The 19985-nt window shown below is 35.2% G+C and overlaps 1 protein-coding gene and 1 long non-coding RNA gene across 3 annotated transcripts; one reads left to right on the top strand and one right to left on the bottom strand.

Moving 5' to 3' along the window:
- Positions 1 to 6746: 6746 nt before the first annotated feature.
- LOC128293656 (uncharacterized) lies at positions 6747 to 7464 on the top strand. Its single transcript, XR_008283839.1, has 2 exons — positions 6747 to 7181; positions 7267 to 7464. It is a non-coding gene; the product is annotated as an uncharacterized LOC128293656 (long non-coding RNA).
- Positions 7465 to 7878: 414 nt separating this feature from the next.
- Positions 7879 to 13376, bottom strand: LOC108460780 (uncharacterized). 2 transcript variants are annotated; one of them, XM_017760424.2, is made up of 9 exons: positions 12753 to 13376; positions 12492 to 12651; positions 12348 to 12409; positions 12098 to 12192; positions 11395 to 11508; positions 11171 to 11236; positions 10728 to 10825; positions 10010 to 10428; positions 7879 to 9453 (listed from the first exon to the last, which is right to left on the bottom strand). In XM_017760424.2, exons 1-9 carry the CDS (start codon positions 13210 to 13212, stop codon positions 8234 to 8236), a joined length of 2694 nt encoding a protein of 897 aa, XP_017615913.1. In that variant the 5' UTR covers positions 13213 to 13376; the 3' UTR covers positions 7879 to 8233. The 2 variants fall into 2 exon arrangements, with proteins under 2 accessions (XP_017615913.1, XP_017615914.1); XM_017760425.2 differs by lacking the exons at positions 12492 to 12651; positions 12753 to 13376 and having other exon boundaries at positions 12098 to 12181.
- Between the last annotated feature and the right edge of the window lie 6609 nt (positions 13377 to 19985).

The raw sequence follows: 19985 nt of genomic DNA, 5'->3' as shown, positions 1-19985 counted from the left end.
AAATGTTAACTTTTATTCAATCACATATATAGCCATAAACTTATAGCTTTCATAAATTCGATGCTCATATAGTTTTCGTACATACCTGTACTGTTACTTATCTATTTCTCACCATTTCATATCTTCGATATACCTGTTGAACCATTGAAAATATAATTGGATACTTGGGAATCTCACACCCTAAGTGCCACATATATAGCCGGAGTTATCTCAATCTCGTATCACAATATAATGCTCACTTTCGAGCCATCAACGGGTCTGCTCACACAAGCTGACGGTCATGACGAAGCTACATGGTGCTACTCACACAAGCTGACGAGTATCCATAACACATGCCGGATAACTCAACCACTGGTAAGACGTACGGACCAACACCCAAATCACATAACCTTTAATGACATGTCATTTGTATCCTAATCTATTCCTAAGGTTCAACCGAAATTTCTCATTTGCCAAATTGTCGTCAAATATGTCTGCAAGTTCATTTTCACAATTAATGCAATATCAATGCATTTTAAACACAAATATAATAATGCTTATTACATACGAAGGTACCTCGAATGCAAAAACGGTGACATGAGTCGATTAATCCGAAACCTTGTTCTTTCCTCAATCTAAATTCGTATTTTACTTTTTATTGATCTAAATGTAACCAAAATTAACTTATTTAATAATCTCTCTATTCAATTTAGTCCAAAATACACATTAAGGCAACTTAACATTTTTGCCCCTAATATTTCACATTTTTACAATTTAGTCCTTATTTCATAAAAATACAAATTCATGCAATTCAACCTAAACCCATGCCAGCCAAATTTCAATTAGGTCCCTAGTAGCCCACATTTTTTATTTATTTCACAATTTAACCATAAAATTTCAACATTTCTCAAATGTTGTTTATCTAACAACAAGCATGCATTTTCTATAATCAAACATCAAAATAAACCAACATTCATCAATGGAAAAACCCTAAACCTTTAACAGTTTCGCAAAATAGTCCCTAGGCTAGCTAGACTAAGCTGCAACGATCTCAAAAACATAAAAATCATTAAAAACTTAACAAAAACAGACTTACAATTAAACCAAGAAGTGGCTGAATGCTGAAACCCTGGAAATGGATTTTTTTCATCCAAAATTTGGTGGAAGAAGGTGACTAAAAGATGATACAATTTGTTGTTTTTATTTAATTTACCTTAATTACCAAATTACACAATTAACCTTGTTATATAATCATTTTAAACATCCATTTTAAGCCCATAAATGTCCATTAACATTAGCAATGGACTAGTTACTACATAAGGGCCTCCACTAATTAATTTTATAGCCATTTAATACCTTTAACTAATAGAACATAAGTTTTACACTTTACGCGATTAGTCCTTTTCATCGAATTAAGCATTCAAACAATAAAATTTCTTAACGAAATTTTCACACAATCAAATTCTCATGCTATAGACATTAAAATAATAATAAAATAATTATTTTGACTTCAGATTTATGATCCCAAAACCACTATTCTGATTTGACCAAAAACGGGCTGTTACATATATGCTTGTTGTGAATAGGTATTTGGAGTATCAAATGGTTGAATATGATATTGATATGCATGTGGTTATAGGTAAAGTGATGCATAGATGAAAGTGACCATATTGATGATTTGGGAATGTGAATTTTGGCATGAAATTCAATGGCTTATTGTGATACTTGTGTATCTTGTGATTAATGGTATGGATTTAGCATGGATTAGGCTTGGTTGAGATTGGTTTGAATGCCCATTTATGCCATGTTATATGTCTTTTGGTTTAGTGTAGGTGAATGCAATTTGGGTGAGAAAGATGACTTGGTAAATAGCCTATTTTTGTCCACACGGGCGTGTCTCAGCCGTGTGTGACACACGGTCAGGTGACACGACCATGTGTCCCTTGGTGTTTAATTAGAAATCAAGTCAGTATGCTCCACACGGCCCAGCACACAAGCGTGTGACTTGGCTGTGTGGCATAAGTCAGTATACCCTACAGGTTTGGCACGACCTAGCACACGACATGGCACACGGGCGTGTGAGGCCATTTCGAAGGCACACGGGCTAGTCACACGGGCGTGTGTGTTGGACGTGTGACCCAAGTTAGAGAGTTATACAGGGTCGGACACGGGCTGGGACACGGCCATGTGATCCCATTTTGAATGTCCACACGGCCTGTGACACGGGCGTGTGTCCCCTGTATTTTGTAAAATTTTCTAAGTGTTCTAAAAATTTCCTAAGATGTCAGTTTAGTCTCGAACCACTCTTAATGCATGATTTGGGCCTCGTAGGCTCGTATTAGAGACGTTGTGAATGATTGTGAATGATTTTTATTTGGAATGGAGTTTATATGAAATATGTATGTTCGTTATTGTAATAAGTCTGGTAATGCTCTATAACCCTATTTCGACGATGGATAAGGGTTAGGGGTGTTACACAAACCTAATGAATTGAGTATTTCATGAATACTTGGATAGGTGTGCAGTTGTATTCATTGACAATATCCTGATATACTAACGAATTGAGGAAGAGTAAGACACCCATCCGCAAACTGTTTTGCAGATTCTGTGAAAGAAGCAGTTGTTCACAAAGTACAGTAAGTGTGTGTTTTGGCCAGAAGAAATTGCAGTTTTGAGCACATTATTTCAGCTAAAGGGGTTCGCATAGACCGATAGAAGATCAAAGCCATTGTGTAGTGGGGATTGTTGAGAAACGTGATAGAAGTGCAAAGATTTTTGGGGCTCACAAGGTACTCTTGCAGATTTGCTAAAGGGTTCACCAGTATAACAACACCCTTAACAAAGTTGCTCCAGAAGAAAGAGGAGTTCACCTGGATAGATGAAAGACAAAAAAGCTTCGATAAGCTAAAGGAGATCCTCGCCAAAGCATCTATGTTGACACAACCAATATTGTTGACACAAGCAGTATCTTGAAAAGAGTTTGTGGTTTATAGCGACGTGTAACAGGCCATTTTAGGGTCAAATCGAAATAGTGGTTTCGGGACCACAAGTCAGAAGTAGAAATATTTATTTTATTATTTCTTTAAGGTCAATAGCGTGATAGAATAATTGTATGAAAATTTCGTTAGGAAAATTAATCGATTGACTGCTCAATTTGACTAGAAGGACTAAATTGCAATAGGTGCAAAATTTGAGTTCTACAAGTGAAAGGTGTCTAATTGCTATGAAATTTTAAATTGGAGGTCCTTAAATGGAAATTAGACCATTATACCTTAGGATGGACAAAAATGGACATGGTTAGGTGAAATTTCAAAGTTATGCATTAATGGTATTTTAGTAATTTGGTAAATAAAGATAAAATTAACAAATAAAAGTGTCCATCTTCTTCAATTTATTCCCCTATAGCCAAAAACTGCAAGAGAAAACATAGCTAGGGTTTGGCAAAGCTTTCAAGCTCGATTGTGAGTCTGTTCTTATCCCATTTTTAATGATTTTCATATTTTTGAGATCGTTGTAACTTGATTTAGCTATTTCAATGACTAATTTGAAATAAAGTTAAAGTCTAAAATTTTACCCATGTTGAATATGTTTTTATTTTGATGTATGATGGTAGAAAATGCATGTTCGCTGTTAGTTAAACAACGTTTGTAAAGTGATTTTCGATAAAAATGTTAAATAAGGACTTATTTGAAAAAGTCTATAAAATGTGTAGAAAAGTGTGAATAAATGAAAAATGTGGGTTGTTATGAGTACAAATAATATTTGACTAGGCTTTGGTTGTGATGAAATCGAAAGAAATTCATTTTACGAGCCTAGGGACTAAATTGTAAAAGGTTAAAAAGTTAGGGGCAAAAATGTAATTTTTGTCGTAATCTGTTTTGGACTATATTGAATAATGTGATGATTAAATAAGTTAAATATGGTATTATAGATCAAGAAAAACAAAGTTCGGGTATAGATCGGGGGAAAAACAAAATAATTGACGAATAGATCCTTTTACTATTTTTAAAATTGAGGTAAGTTCGTATGTTAAATAAGCTTTATTATAATTGTATTTTAAATGCTTTAATACTTCATGAATTGTGTAAATGACTCTATGGACACGTTCGACAATGTTTCGGCAAGCGAGAAATCTCAATTGAACTTTAGGAATGATTGGGATACAAGTGACATGTCACTAGGGTTTTACGTTATATGATCCGTGTGCTGATCCTGTACGTCCTACTGGTGGCTGAGTATACCGGCATATGTTGCGGTTACTTGAAAACTTGTGTGAGCAGCACCGAGTAGCTACATCTTATCTGACAGCTTATGTGAGCAGGCCCGTTAATGGCTCGAGAGCGAGCATATATGTGTTATAAGATAGAGGTAGCAATGGCTACATATGTGGCACCTTGTGTGCAAGGTTTCCCGAGTATTTGATATTATTATTTCGAATGGTTCATTGGGTACAACAAAGATGAGAATAAGTATGAAATTATTACTATGTGGTACAGGTATGTACTTAAAGCTTATGATTAATAATTTTTGAAATGACGATTTCAAGGTAAGTTTGTGATGGAAATGAATTATGATCATTAGATTATGGTAAAATGCATTATCTTATATTATGTTACTTGAATGTTATATGTATGGTAATATTAGCTTATTTCTTCATACGAGCATGCTAAGCTATATAGCTTACTCCGTTTTACTTTTCATGTTTTATAGTGTCACCAAGTTAGCTCGGATTAGAGATCGTCGGAGATCGCATCACACTATCAAACTGTCATTTTGGGTATCGATGATCTTAAACATTTAGAGTATATGGCATGTATAGGGACTTGGTCATTTTGTTATATGTGTTATTATGATTTTTGCCAAATGTATTGGTTTGTGATTGTCAAAGGCTTGATTTAGTATTTGGCCAAGTAAATTGGCTCATTTTTATTAAATTGGTTGTAAGCTTAAGTATATTCGTACATTTGCAAATATCTTTTTTATGATATGGTCTATAAATGATTGGTGAATGGTTGATTGTGACTTAATGGTTTTGTTGTTGAATGGTTGAGATTGGCTCATTGGTATGCTAGGAAATCTAAGAAGAATTATGCATGATAAAAGTATTTGTATTGGTAATTGTGGATGTGAATTTGGTATGGTTTGGCTTGGTAGAATATGATGTTGTAAGTATGTTATGTGTGAAAACGAAATGATATGTTATAAACTTGATGTTTGATGTTTTGGTTGCCTAAGTATACCATGATTTATGCCATTGAACTTGTGTGTGTGTAGGTGGAAATAAGGGTGACAAATGGCTTGGTAAATAGCCTTTATTTTGTCTACATGGGTAGACACACAGACGTGTATCTAGACTGTGTGTGACACACGGTCTGCCCCATGGGCATGTGTTTCAGCCGTGTGTCCCCTGCACCTTAATTTTGAGAAATAGAATACTCAGAATTGAGCACACAGGAAGAGACACAGGCGTGTGTCTAAGCCGTGTGAGGGACTCGGCCTCAGGGCGTATGTCCCAACCGTGTGAAGTCTGCACCTATTTTATGAAAATTAGTTAACCATAATGCCTAGCACACGGGCGTGTGACTTGGCTGTGTAACCTCAATTTGTTTATGCTTTGCAAAACAGAGAGTTACACGGCTTAGGGACACGGGCGTCTGTGACCACATGGCTTACCCACGCGGGTATGTCCCAAACCACACAGGCGTGTGACCCCTATTCATAGTAAAAATTTTCTAAGTTTTGTAAAAAATTTTTGAGTTATCAGTTTAGTCCCGAACCACTTCCAAAGCATGTTTTGGGCCTCAGAGACTCGTATTAGGGACTTTATGATTGAATAAAAATAGTTTTAAATTTGGAAACAAATTTATGACTCGATTTGTATGTTTGCTTGCGATGTAAGTCCGGTAATGCCTCGTATCCTGTTCCGATGTTGAATACGGGTAAGGGGTGTTACACAACGCCTCTCACACAAGGCATGATGCATACTGATACAAAAAGGGAAAGTGGTAGCTTATGCTTCCAAATGACTGAAGGTTCATGAGTGTTACTACCTAACCCACAACTTGGAGCTGGCAGTAGTTGTGTTCGCACTAAAGATTTGGTGACACTACTTGTATGGTGAGAAATGTACCATCTACATTGATCACAAAAATCTCAAGTATTTAGTTTTACAGAAATAATTGAATCTACAACAAAGAAGGTGGATCGAGCTACTGAAGAACTACAACTGTGTGATAGAGTATCACCCTGGTAAGGCAAATGTTGTAGCAGATGATTTGAGTAAGAAGTCTGTGAGTGAGCTATGATATATGTTCATGCAACTAGGTGTGATGAGTGATGGGGGTCTACTCACGGAATGGCAAGTAAGACCAACATTGTCATAGTAGATTAAGATGAAGCAAGTTACTGATGAGGAGTTAGCGAATAAGGTTTGCCAAGTGGAACAAGGAATGCGAGTTGACTTCGCACTTAATAATGAAGGGAGGCTCTGTTTCTGTGGAAGGTTTTGTGTGCCCAGTAATGAAGAGCTTCAATAGATGATACTTAAAGAGGCACACAATAGTCCTTATGCAGTGACTGAGGCTTTGTGTGCCCAGTAATGAAGAGCTTTTATAACTTTTGTTAACCATTTAACCAGTGTTGGTGTCATTCATATTTACGTTGAACAAGCTGCAAGTGTACCTAACTTTTCTATCAGTCCATCATTAATTAATGAATGGTCCCCAATGGTTAAATACTGCTGATGGTCATAGTGATCCTTAAGGGTTAAATGAGACCAATGGTATTAATGGTCAAATAGGGTTAGAGAGGAAAGTGGGGCAAAAGAAGAAAATAGTCATGATGTTAATGGGGCACATAGGGTAGATACTGAAGTAGAGACAAGACTTAGAAGAGATATTTGAATATTACTTTGTCTTGGTTTGGATGATGAGGATGAAGAGATAAGGAGCATATTTAAGAAGTTTGAAACATTTAGGGAGAAAGTGAAGAACAAGCTGTTGGGGTAGATGATCTATTGCTTGGGGTCATTCAAGGGGGAAATACTCGCTGCTGTTGGGAAAGATGGAAAAAACCAGATATTTTCATTAGTTTGGACAGTTATGGAGGGTGAGAACAGAAGACTCGGGCTTGGCTCCTTAATAACTCCAAGATTAATCTTGGACTAAGAGAAGGGCATCACAGTCATCAGTGATAAGCAGAAAGTATGAAGTTGCTATTTGAATATTTATCATTAATTATTACAATTCCTTGATGTTCACTAACTTGCAAAATTTTTGTTTAATGCAGGGCAAGTTGGAAGAGATGTTTATTAATGAATGGAAATGCTTATTTAATCATGTTTAACATTTATACGCAGAACATTTAATTTGTCTATTGTTGGCCTTTTTGAAGTTCACTTTCACTTGTTTTGCCCCTGTTTGATGTTTTATTGGTTGCAACACTCTATGTTTACTGTTATGTTTAATGGTTTTTTATGATTTCCAACTTTTCTGTTATGTTTAATAGTTGTTATGGTTTCTGACTCTTTTTTTTTTTTTCTTATGCTGGATGAATAATTTTCCTATACTGAGCCGTGCTTACATACATGACTCTGTTTAATGGTTTATTTTTTAATTGTTGTGATTGGTATGGTTTCTGACCTTTTTTTTTTGTTATGTTTAATGAATAATTTCGTATACTGAATTGTGCTTAAATACGTCTTTATGTTTGATGGGTTATTTTTGAATTGGTTGGTATGGTTTCTAACTTCTTTTACATTTTTGCAATTACTGAATTTTGTATTCCAACTTGTGTCAGATATTCTTTTAAACATCAGATAAGAAGTGGTCAAGTTCAAAAGCAAAATTGTGTGCTAAGCCTATGAAATATGACAAATAGGAATATTTCAACATTTCAAAATTTATATAAAAACAAATAATCAATATGTTCAAATTTATATAAATATTAAAATATTAAAATATTTTAAATGACAAAAATATACTAACACTACATAAGTACACAAATCATCATGCGGGGCAACTATACTCTGAAATCTGAATCAACCTCCATGAAAAGATGGAATTCGATAAGTAAACAAAAAATTTATCCAAAGTGAAGGGGTGAACTTACATGTAGATTTTGAATTCTCAACTGCCTGCGTAAAATGCAACTCAAAAGAGAAGTACTTACAATTCTTGAAATAGATTTCAAGGAAAGTTGTGTATGAAATAAGGGTCCCTTTGAATAGGAATGCGTATCTCTGTCTCATGTGTGTCTAAAAACCAGTCAATCCAGAGAAATGCTTATTCATGGCCCTATCCTTCCTGTAATTATTATGCCTGCCACTACCCCTTCTTCCCCTGCCCCTATGATTTCCTACATTCCCTCTCTCTTCAGCTTCAGTGTTGTCGGGCAGGTTTTCTTGCTCCGCCTGCGACTCTCTTTGTCTTCCTCCTCCCCTTCTTCCTCTGCCCCTAGGGTTCCTTGTATGTTCCCTCCCTCCTGTTTCAGAAACATCAGGCTGGTTGGTTTGCTCCTCATGCTCCACCAGCTTCTTAACTGCACCAAGGGGAAGGTTGCCACCGCGTCCGAGGCCATGTATTAATTCCTCCTGAGCTTGGGTTACTAATGAGGCTTCATTGGCATTTGCAACTGCAACTGAACCTGCAACCTTATAACTATAATTCTTACCATCCTTGACATAGTATTGGGGTTTCTTTCTTGAGCCCCACTTTGAACTAGGCATAGTTTGACCAGAACTTTCAGGTTGACTCTTTCCAAAGTTCGAGCTGAGTTTGTCACTTAATATTTCAGTTTCCTCCACCCCTGACTCTGCAACACTTAGACCTAGGTCGTCGAAAGAGTCATCATACTCATCTTCATACTCGTACTGAGAAATCAAAGCAACTTTTCTTAATGAATCGTTTTCATCTCTGCTATCAAGAGTAGCAGAATCGGGCGAGTCATCTTTAGACTTCCTAATAAACCTCCCAACTGTAGATGAGGATGAAACAGATGGACCTTCAACTGGTTGTCTGTTAACTACCGGTACAGTTGTGGTTGAGGATACCGCTATGGTGTCAACCAGTTTCCCTTTCCCTTTATCAGCATCAACCATTTTCCCTTTCCCTTTATCATTCCTGCTCAGGGTTGAAGCAGACTTGGGCACTGGCATTGTCTCCAGGGAAGTGTCCAAGGCCAGCAGATCTTCATGAAGTGTTCCCTCAAGAATCCTCTGAATAACCTCTTCTGGATTCTGGTTATAAACTTCAAGGCATGCAGCTATAAACCCTTTGCCATAATCAGGAAAGAGATCTTTAACTTGGCTGATTTTTGATTGCATAATTGCTGCATCTTCATCCATCTGTACCTTGCTGCTTGTCGCCAGGGCTGACATGGGGGGTTTAGGGGTTTGCTCTTTAGCAATGCCCTTTGTTGAAAACGTCATAATCCCAGATAGATACTGAAACTGTTCATCATCCATGAATATCCACCCTGCACAAAAGTTGTCAAATACAAATTACTGTATAGGAGTGCAAGCACATTTATGAACGAACAAGAATAATGAAGGATTGGTGAACTATTGACATCCTCCACTGCAAAAGTTTAATGATTATATGACTTCAGAAAAGAAAAAGCCCCAGTTCACAACTATTACAGCAATACATAAATCACTCTCCACCATGTATTCAGATAATGATTGTCCTTCTAATCAGATAACAATAGAAATACGCCATTCCATCTAAAGTGCACAATTTATAACTGCAATGAGAAACAAAATAAATAACACTGTAATATGATTACCATATTCATAGACTTAAAAAAGGAAATATATGTTGCTGATTCCCAAATGGGCATTAAGGCTGACATCTAAGCAGTTTTCAGCAAGGTTGTTACCAGCGTTATGGGGAGAGGCACCTAAGCCTATTTTAAGTTCCTTCTTCTCTCTTCCCCAATATTCCTCCCATTGTAGTATATAGAAATAGAAATTGATTATAACGGAAGTATCTCAATCTTTAAGTAAAGGAATGATTTTAATTAATGCACTGACCAGTATTCTGCAAATTCTCAAGTTTGCTCATTATATTGCAATTCTTTTCAACACTCTTAAGGAAAGTATCTTGTTTCTCGTTCTCCAGACTTTGCAATGAAACTCCATTTATCTCCCTAAGACTTTGAACTAAAATATCTGCTCTTATAAATGGATCTTCCACTGTGGCTGGAAACATCTTTGATGCAGTTGGAATGGGATGTCCATCCAAAAACACTTCATCACTAAGATAGCAAATATCTAATAGTTTCCAACCAAGTTCGACTATTCTCAAAGATAACATCTTCAAACTTATAGCAATATCTGTTAGCATTGTGAATTCTCCTGATTTAGTACTGATTTGAAAACCTCGCTGCAAAGATGGAAGTAAATTGTCATGCAGACGTGAAAGAGCTGTGATCAATTCTTCATTTCCATAACTGCATAGATAGAGAAGTTTTATATTAAAATCGCATCAAAGCATAACTTCCTGTATAATTTACAAGGAAAAAGGGAAAGATGGGACACATTCACAAAGAAATTCCCCACATAATAACAAAAGAAAAGGATTAAGACAATAACAACATAAAGTAGTTATGATCCACAATCAGTTAGGTTAAGTCCAGTGCAAATATCTACTCACAACCATAAAATTTCTTACAACATCCACGGTTCTTACTGCATGAATAAGAAAAGCGTACTTCATATAGAATAGAAATTCCAGTAATAAAAGAGGTACCTCATTTCAACAGGGCAAGAGAAAAAAACAGCTGCAGGTCTGTACGCGGTAATAAAAGCATCCATGGATACAATGGCATCATTAATAAAGTCCATCACCTGTCGCAAGAAGTAATCAAATAATTTTAAAGCTCCTCTAGACGCAGAGAAAATCAACTTGAGATAGGAATAAGCCACTGATTCAGGAGGTCATCCTATAATACTACAACTTCCTGTTTTGGCAAGTTCTCCACCCCTTCTTGACACATGTCTGTGATACTCTGGATTTATAAATGTTTGTTTATTCATATTGAGATAAAATGAAAATTATTTTGTTCAAAATACACATACTGGGCATCTGTTTTCTTTTTCCAGGTGAAAATCATCCCTAAAAATAAAATACAATGCCATAATATCTTCCAACTGTGAGTTCAGTGCATGATAAAAGCAATAACAACAACAAACCTCCAAAAAGTCAGTATGAAGCCGATAAAATCCATGATCCCCATGATTTCCAGAAGAGAGAAGGACCTATCCAGTATTAGCAACACATAAGAAAGCAATTGTGAGTGTCATCACTAAGCAAAGCTACAGATAAAGGGAGAAACTAACAGAAATGCACAAACTGTCAAACATATCACTCAGACAAGGAAAAAACTGTTCAAGACTCAAAGCAGATTACAAAGTACCTCCAAAGATGTGCTGCAGCGTTCATGCATTGTGTGAACAATACTCAAGAAATGAGACAATACCCCAGTCAGATTATCATGGATTGTAGGCTGAGCTTTCAGAGCATTTGAAATCTGAAAATAAATCAAGTGTGAGAAAGACCAGGAGAGAGAGAGGAAAGACCTGAATAAGAGCAGGAAGGGGACTCGCTTGACGCATTCAAGGAAATCTCCTACCTTGCACAACTATGAGATACAGAATACTTTGAAATAAAAGTGTATAGACATGCAGCACTTTACATCCTAGAAGAATGAATTTAAGGTGGAAAAGTCCGTGGCCAATTTGCAATTTAGCTATTTAATATGATTACATAAATTAGAAACCATAGGAAGTAATTTTTATCTAAACCGTTTTGATATGCCTTGTTTGACTCTGAAAGGTTTTACTGCAATTTGAAATTTCTAGGTGACCATTAGAGGCATCTCCAGGATCAATAAATTAAAACATCTCCTTTTGACAATAATGGATTTGAAGCTTATCAAGCAAAAATCTAACTGTAATGAAAAGGAAGCAGTAAATTCTTAGTTAAGAAGAGTTACTTGCAGCGGGAATTAAAACAGATTGCCTTCAAAGCACTAGCTCAAATATAAGCCTTAGAAAGGTTAAAAACATGTAAAGAAAAGAAATCAAGTCTTCAATCACTTTGTACAAAAGAAGGCTTACCAGCAATTTAGTCAGATCATCATTTTCATGACCATAAATAGCGCATATGTCCAACAACTTGGGCAAGTCAAGCAATTTCTTCTCCTGCAAGATGACTACAGGAAGAATTAGTGAAAAAAATGTGCATATAAAATACTCTTATACATAGAAATTTAACAACAATTTTGGGGATAAAGATTGAGCAGCACATGTGACCAGACTAAAATACATTCATCCTCCAACAAGAAGACAAGGAAAAGAGACAACCTACCTGCATGGTCGTTGACACTAAGGCTATCGACGGCTCTAGCACCAGGGTCCCGATTTGAAGATCTAAAATAGCAAGAAGGTCCATTGCAATTTACCAGATAAAAGGGTGAATATGTAAGAAAGAGTTATAAGACTTCAAACTTACATTCGATACAACATCATGAAGACACGGCGGCTTAGTTCAGACTCTCCAACAATAATCCCTGCTACGATCCCTTTCACACCGCGATGAGGAAAATCGTACCACCTGCTTCTAAATTGCAAGAAGCTGTCCAAAAATTCATGCAAAGAAGTGTCGCCAGCCACTGGCAAACAAGCACAATAAATAAGACTTCGAGAGAGAGAAAAAAAAACCGTAAATGCATTTAAAAAGGATAAAAACACGATCAAATATCAGTTAAAATACCTTGCTTCCAGAATTCCCTGGGACTGAGCTTAAGCAAGCAAGCCAACTCTCTATTTAAGAGGTCAACAACTCTCTGTGATTCCACTGGATCCAATCCTCCTTCCTCCGCGCTGAGGCCCGCCGCCACGGCTTCATCTTGTGGCAAGTAATTTACGAAATTCCCGTTAGAGAGACTGGATGGAGTTGCTCTGTTTGGCACCCAATCCCCATTCTCTCCCATGCGAAGACGGCTGCTGGAAGGCGGAGCATCGTGCTGTTTGGGAAGGGGTTGCCTGATGGAATTAGAGAGGGAGGTGGGATTAGGGTTTGGGTTTGGATTTCGATTTCGATTTCGATTTCGATTTGGATTTGAATTTGAATTTTGATTTTGATTTTTGGGGATGAATTTCTTCTGGGATTTTTGGAAATTATTTCTGTTGTCGCCGTCTTGTCTATTGCCGTGAGTATACCTATTAGACATGGCTTTGGGTTTTCTTTTAAAAAAAATTATTTACTTTTCCTCTGTTTTTGTTGAGATATATTCTCAGTGTTAAAAGGGAAGAAAGATTGAAACACTTCAGAGAGTTTTTCAATTTATAGTTGTCGCTGTCATGGGTTATAATTTTTCAGTTTCCCTACCTTAATTTGGAAATTTCTGAAATGATCTTCCTTCTGATTTTATTATAAGTAATTTTATAAAAAATCAATTATTAATTTATTAAAAACATTATAATTGTTATGAATATCTTATTAACTAAATCTCTATCAGTTATTAAAATTAGATCTCTACCTCTTTTATAATGTTAGAATTAAGTGACCCAAATTCTTATTTAAATAAAATACGATGGAAAATAAAATAAAAGTAAAATCCATATGTAACTGACTTCTTTTATTTTATTTTAGAATAAGGTTTTAAACCTTATTAAACTCTATCTATTTTATATTGATTAGGATAAGGTGTTTCAATCCTACTAGAATATGGCTTTGCAAGCCTATAAATAGACATAGTTTATTCCTCTTGTATTTGATTCAAATTTTTCGATATAGTGAATTTTCTTCCCCTCTGCCCGTAGTTTTTTTCCCAAAAGGGTTTTCACGTAAAATTTGTGTGTTCTTTATTTTATTTTATTTTATTTTATTTTATTTTTCACAAATTGGTATCAGAGCTTCTGGGTTATTTATCTCGATCACGGTAATGGCGTCTTTGAAGTATGAAATTCCGCTGTTGGATCGCAACACCAGATTTGCGTTGTGGCAAATTAAGATGCAAGCAGTTCTTGCACAGATGGATCTAGAGGATGCCTTCGACATTAACAGATGAAGAGAAAAAACGTAAAGATCTAAAGGCATTAACACAATTACATCTGCATTTGTCCAACGAAATTTTACAGGATGTGATGAAAGAGAAAACTGCTGCTGCATTATGGAAGAGGCTAGAACAAATATGTATCTCGAAAACTCTAACAAGTAAGTTGCATATGAAGCAGCGTCTTTATGCTCATCGTTTGGAGGAAGGTGCATCAGACACCTAACACTTAATGTTGTTTAAAGAAATTCTCTCAAACTTGGAGGCCATGGAGGTTCAAGATGATAAGGAAGATCTAGGGTTGATTCTACTTTATTCGTTGCCCCCTTCTTATTCAACCTTTAGAGACACGATTTTATATAGTCACGAGTCTCTCACAGTTGATGAGGTTTATGATTCTTTAACCTCGTATGATAAGATGAAGCATCTTGTGGTTAAACCTGACTCTCAGGGAGAGGGTCTCATTGTTCGTCAGAGATAAGATCGGAATGCTGATGATGATCGTGGTAGGACACAGGAACGGAATCCTCGTGGTAAATCTAAGGGTAGATCGAAGTCTTCAAACAGAGGTAAAACTTGTAACTTCTGCAAGAAGAAAGGGCACATTAAATCTGAGTGCTATAAGCTACAAAATAAGATTAAAAGGGGGGCTGCAAATCAAAAGGGAAAACAACCAGAAAATTTCGGTGAAGCTGATGTTGTAGAAGACTACAGCAATGGTGAACTTCTAGTCGCTTCTGTCAATGATTCTAAAGTAAGCGAGGAGTGGATACTTGATTCAGGTTGCACCTTCCACATGTTTACAACTTACGAAATAGTATCTGAAGGCATTGTTTTGATGGGAAATAATGTTTCATGTAAAATCGCAGGTGTTGGAACAATTAAAGTTAAGATGTTTGATGGAGTTGTCAGAGCACTTAGTGACGTACGGCATGTTGCAGAATTGAAAAGAAATTTAATTTCGTTGAGTACTCTTGATTCAAAAGTGCAGATACACATGAAAGTGGGGTTTTAAAGATTTCAAATGGTCCCTTGTTGTGATGAAAGGGCGAGAAAGATTGCCAAGTTATATGTTTTCTGAGGTTCTCATATTCTTGGTGATGCAAATTGTCGCTTCCTCTTCCTTGCCGATGATGATATTACTAAACTTTGGCATATGCGCCTAGGGCATATGAGTGAGAATGGCATGGCGTAATTAAGCAAAGAGGACTTCTTAATGGGCAAGGAATTTGCAAACTGAATTTCTATGAGCACTGTGTTTTTGGGAAGCAAAAGAGAGTTCGATTCACTAGAGGAATCCATAACACGAAGGGAACGTTGGAGTATATTCATTCTAATCTGTGGGGGCCATCTAGAGTGCCTTCGAGAGGTAGAGCTAATTATATGCTAACCTTTATTGATGATTTTTCCAGAAAAGTTTGGGCGTTTTTCCTGAAGCAAAAAAATGATGTGTTTTCCGCATTTAAGTCTTAGAAAATTATGATTGAAAAACAGAAGGGAAAACAGATAAAATACCTCCGCACAGACAATGGCTTAGAGTTTTGTTCTGATGAGTTTAATAGATTGTGCAAGTCAGAAGAGATCATGAGACACTTGACAGTTCGTCATACTCCACAGCAAAACGGCGTTGCAAAACGAATGAACAGAACGATCATGGAGAAGGTTCGATGTATGTTGTCAAATGCCAACTTACCGAAGGCATTTTGAGCAGAAGCGGCCTCTACTGCATGTTTTTTGATCAACCGATCTCCATCCGTTGCCATTGAGAAAAAGACTCCACAAGAGGTATGGTCCGTAATCCCGCTAATTATTTCGATTTAAAGATTTTTGGGTGTCTGCGTATGCTCATGTTGATAATGGAAAATTGGAACCGAGATCTATTAAATGCATTTTTCTTGGTTATAAAGTGGTGTAAAAGGGTATAAGTTATGGTGTCCTGAAAATAGAAAAGTTGTGATTAGCAGAGATGTTATTTTTGATGAAGCTGCTATGCTACCTAACTTATCTCTTAAAGACTCTTCCAATAAAGAAAATCAAAAGCAGGTGGAGCATCAGATTAATACAGAGTCAACTCCTCAAGCTAGAACAAAAATTGAGAATAGAGTTGCTTCTTCACCACAATACTCTATCGCCAAAAATAGAACTAGAAGAGAAATTAAACCTCCAAAGAAGTATGCCGAGGTTGATCTAGTTGCTTATGCTTTAAATGTGGCTGAAGATATAGATGCGAATTAAGAGCCATCTAATTATTCTGAGGCAGTTAGTTGTGAAGACTCAGAAAAGTGGATGTTTGCTATGCAAGAAGAGATGGAATCACTCCACAAAAACAGAACATGGGACCTTGTGAAACTTCCTAAAGGTAAAAAGGTTGTTCGTTGTAAATGGGTGTTTAAAAAGAAAGAAGGGACTCTAGGAGTTGAAGAACCCAGATATAAAGCGAGGCTTGTTGCAAAGGGTTACAGATCAAATTCGAGTGGACTTCACAGATGTGTTCTCTCCGGTTGTTAAGCATAGTTCGATTCGAGCTTTGCTTGGTATTGTGGCCATGCATGATTTGGAGCTTGAGCGGTTAGATGTAAAAGCGCATTTACGCATGGAGAACTTGAGGAAGATATTTACATGCAACAACAGAGGGTTTTATAGTCTCGAAAAAGAGGACTATGTTTGCTTCTTGAGAAAGTCCCTTTACGCTTTGAAACAGTCACCAAGACAAGTGGTACAAGAGGTTTAATTCCTTTATGACTTCTCATGATTTCAAAAGAAGTAGTTTAGACAGTTGTGTTTACTTTAAGAAAAACAGTGATGGTTCTTTTGTGTATATACTTCTTTATGTTGATGACATGTTGATAGCGACAAAAGATAAAGGGGGATAAGAAAGGTTAAAGCCCAACTAAGTGAAGAATTTGAGATGAAAGATTTAGGACCAGCAAAGAAGATACTTGGTATGGAGATTCTCGAGATAGAAAAGCAAGTAAATTGTACCTAAGTCGGAAGGGTACATTGAGAAAGTTCTTTGCGAGTTCAATATGCAGAGTGCTAAGCCTGTTAGTACTCCTTTAGCGACCCATTTCGGACTTTCATCGGCCTTGTCTCCTCAATCGATAATGAGATTGAGTACATGTCACATGTTCCATACTCTAGTGCAAATGGGATCTCTCATGTATGCTATGGTTTGTTCACGTCCGATTTATCATATGCGATCGGTCAGCTTAGCGATATATGGCAAATCCGGTAAAGAACATTGGAAAGCGTTTAGTGGATTTTAAGATACTTACGAGGCACTACCGATGTTTGTTTACGCTTGGAAGAACTAAAGATGGAGTTATAGGGTATGTTGATGCTGATTTTCTTTGGAGACCTTGATAGAAGAAGATCTCTCACGAGTTACGTCTTTACAATCGAGGTTGTGCAATTAGTTGGAAAGCCACTTTGCAAACTACAGTCACTTTGTCTACCACTGAAAGTGAGTACATGGCGACATCGAGGCTTGTAAAGAAGCTATTTGGTTGAAGGGACTATTTAGTGAACTCAATGAAGACCTTCAAATCAGCACAATATTTTGTGACAGTCAGAGTGCCATCTTTCTTACAAAAGATCAAATGTTTCATGAGAGAACAAAACACATTGATATTCGGTATCATTTTGTTCGTCATATTATTACTCGTGGTGATATTGTTGTGAGCAAAATTAGTACTCATGAAAATCCTGTAGATATGATGACTAAGTCACTTCCTATAACCAAGTTTGAGTATTGCTTAGACTTGGTTGGTGTTCATTGTTGAAGTTAAACCCTTAAGGGGTTTTATGAAAGAGGTGGAGAACTTGTTTATTGAAAGTTCGCGATGAAGAACTTGTTTATTGAGAATTTGTGTCAAGGTGGAGATTGTTAGAATTAAGTGACCCAAATTCTTATTTAAATAAAATAAAAGTAAAATCCATATAGAACTAGACTCTTTTATTTTATTTTAGAATAAGGTTTTTAAACCTTATTAAACTCCATCTATTTTATATTGATTAGGATAAGGTGTTTCAATCCTACTAGAATATGGCTTTGCAATCCTATAAATAGACATAGTCTATTCCTCTTGTATTTGATTCAAATTTTTCGACATAGTGAATTTTCTTCTCCTCTACTCGTGGTTTTTTTCCCGAAAGGGTTTCCACGTAAAATTTGTGTGTTCTTTATTTTATTTATTTTATTTTATTTTATTTTTCACATATACTTGTTATGCTTATAATTAAAGACTTTGATAAAGTATTGTAATCATCCTATTGATCAATAAAATAAATTCTCTATTACTTCCCATATTTTCTTTCTTCTTTATCTCTCTCTTTATTTTATAACATGTTATCAGCACGATCTTGTTCAAAGTGATAGTTCCTTTTACTGATGATCAAATTTATCCTCCATGATTTCCAATATCTTTTACGGTAAGATGCAAAATTTTTATAGGAAGTTTCTTTTATTTAATGTTCCATATCTTATTATTATTTTTCATTCTTCTTTCATTATATGTTATCATTATTTTGATTAATTTATTTTACTTTTTGTTCCTAAAGATGGTGAAAGATTTGATATCGTTATCTATATGAAACCGAGAAATAAGATCCACTCTCAAAGTTTTCTTTTTGATATTTGCTTGGGGATGATCTATTTCTCTTCATTACAAAGGATGTTTATAATCACTACCTCTCATTCATGGTAACGTAAGTCAATCTAATCAACTACTATTGAAAATTGATTTGTTTTCTATTAAACAATTCAATTTATATAATTCACTATTCGTATATCTATAAATTTATAAAACCCTTCACGCATTTAGTTATTGATATTTTTACGTGAAAATAAATATTTTTAATAGAATTGATTGGTTTAAATTTTATTTTGATTACAATATATACTTATTACGGAATGCAAGTAAAAATACTTACTTGTCATAAACTTTGGGATATTTTAGAAGATCATAAAATTTTTATCATTCAAGTTAAAAAGAATTGAAAAATTGAATATTATTTAAAATAAATTAAGCATTCATTAATGTTATATAATAAAATGAATATATGCTTTTGAAGAGCTAATGTTGCATCAAACGCAAAAAATAAATAAATAAATAAATAAATAAAGCTTTTAAGAGCTAATATTTTAACTCATTGTGATGCAAAATTTTGTAAATTATAATATTATTTTTCAAATCAAGAAGATATATGTTGAATAAAACCTGTACATGTTTTACATTAAAATCATATATAGAAATAACATGAGATACTCGTATATTTGTATTATATATATTCCCCAAAGGAATACATTACACTATATGATTGAAATATTTAATGTGCTCCTACAAGTAACAATATTGTGAAAATGACTTTAAAAGTTTTTTCGAATGATCTCATACCTTCTAGTGGCTAAGCAAGATAATAAGTTATTAATGAAAAACTATGAAATTCTTCCTACTAGTTTTGCTTCATTCCCTGATGCGAATGTAGCAATACATAACAATTATAAAAAATAAAAATATAAAGATCATGATTGTTGTTGTAATTGAGGATGTGGTTGGAGACGTACTAATAACCGTTATCAAGGTGTTTATAATAATGGTACTTCTAACCATTAGAAAAAGAATAATAATGAAAAACAAGAAAATTGTGGTCAAAATATTTGAAGATTTTGGCATATTCCTTGAAGTAAATATTTAAATAATTGTTTGCAAATTATATTTCATTTATTAAGTTAATAACATTATGGGCTTCACATTTATGTAGACATTTCGAAGTAAATGTTACAATATTGCTTATATGTGAATCTGAGAATAAAAAATGACGATAAAATTATTAATTGCAAAAATTTATATTTACATTATTAGTACAAGTGAAAACATGATTAAGTAAACTAGAAGTTTCTTGATACAAATACATTTACTATTTGGCGTGACTAGTTAAACCATTCT

The sequence above is a fragment of the Gossypium arboreum genome, chromosome 1 (assembly GCF_025698485.1).
Source record: "Gossypium arboreum isolate Shixiya-1 chromosome 1, ASM2569848v2, whole genome shotgun sequence".
Classification (NCBI taxonomy): Eukaryota; Viridiplantae; Streptophyta; class Magnoliopsida; order Malvales; family Malvaceae; genus Gossypium; species Gossypium arboreum.
The sequence above is the reverse complement of the archived record's forward strand: the minus strand, read 5'-3'. Positions and strand labels throughout refer to the sequence as shown.

Bases quoted from the DNA above. Each gene is read 5' to 3' on its own strand.
- LOC108460780 (XM_017760424.2), bottom strand. From the start codon at position 13,212: ATGTCTAATAGGTATACTCACGGCAATAGACAAGACGGCGACAACAGA. The intron at 12,652-12,752 runs GTATTTTAACTG...CTTGTTTGCCAG, and splicing joins CAGGGAATTCTGGAAGCAAG to TGGCTGGCGACACTTCTTTG. The intron at 12,193-12,347 runs GTAGGTTGTCTC...TTCTTCCTGTAG, and splicing joins TAGTGTCAACGACCATGCAG to TCATCTTGCAGGAGAAGAAA.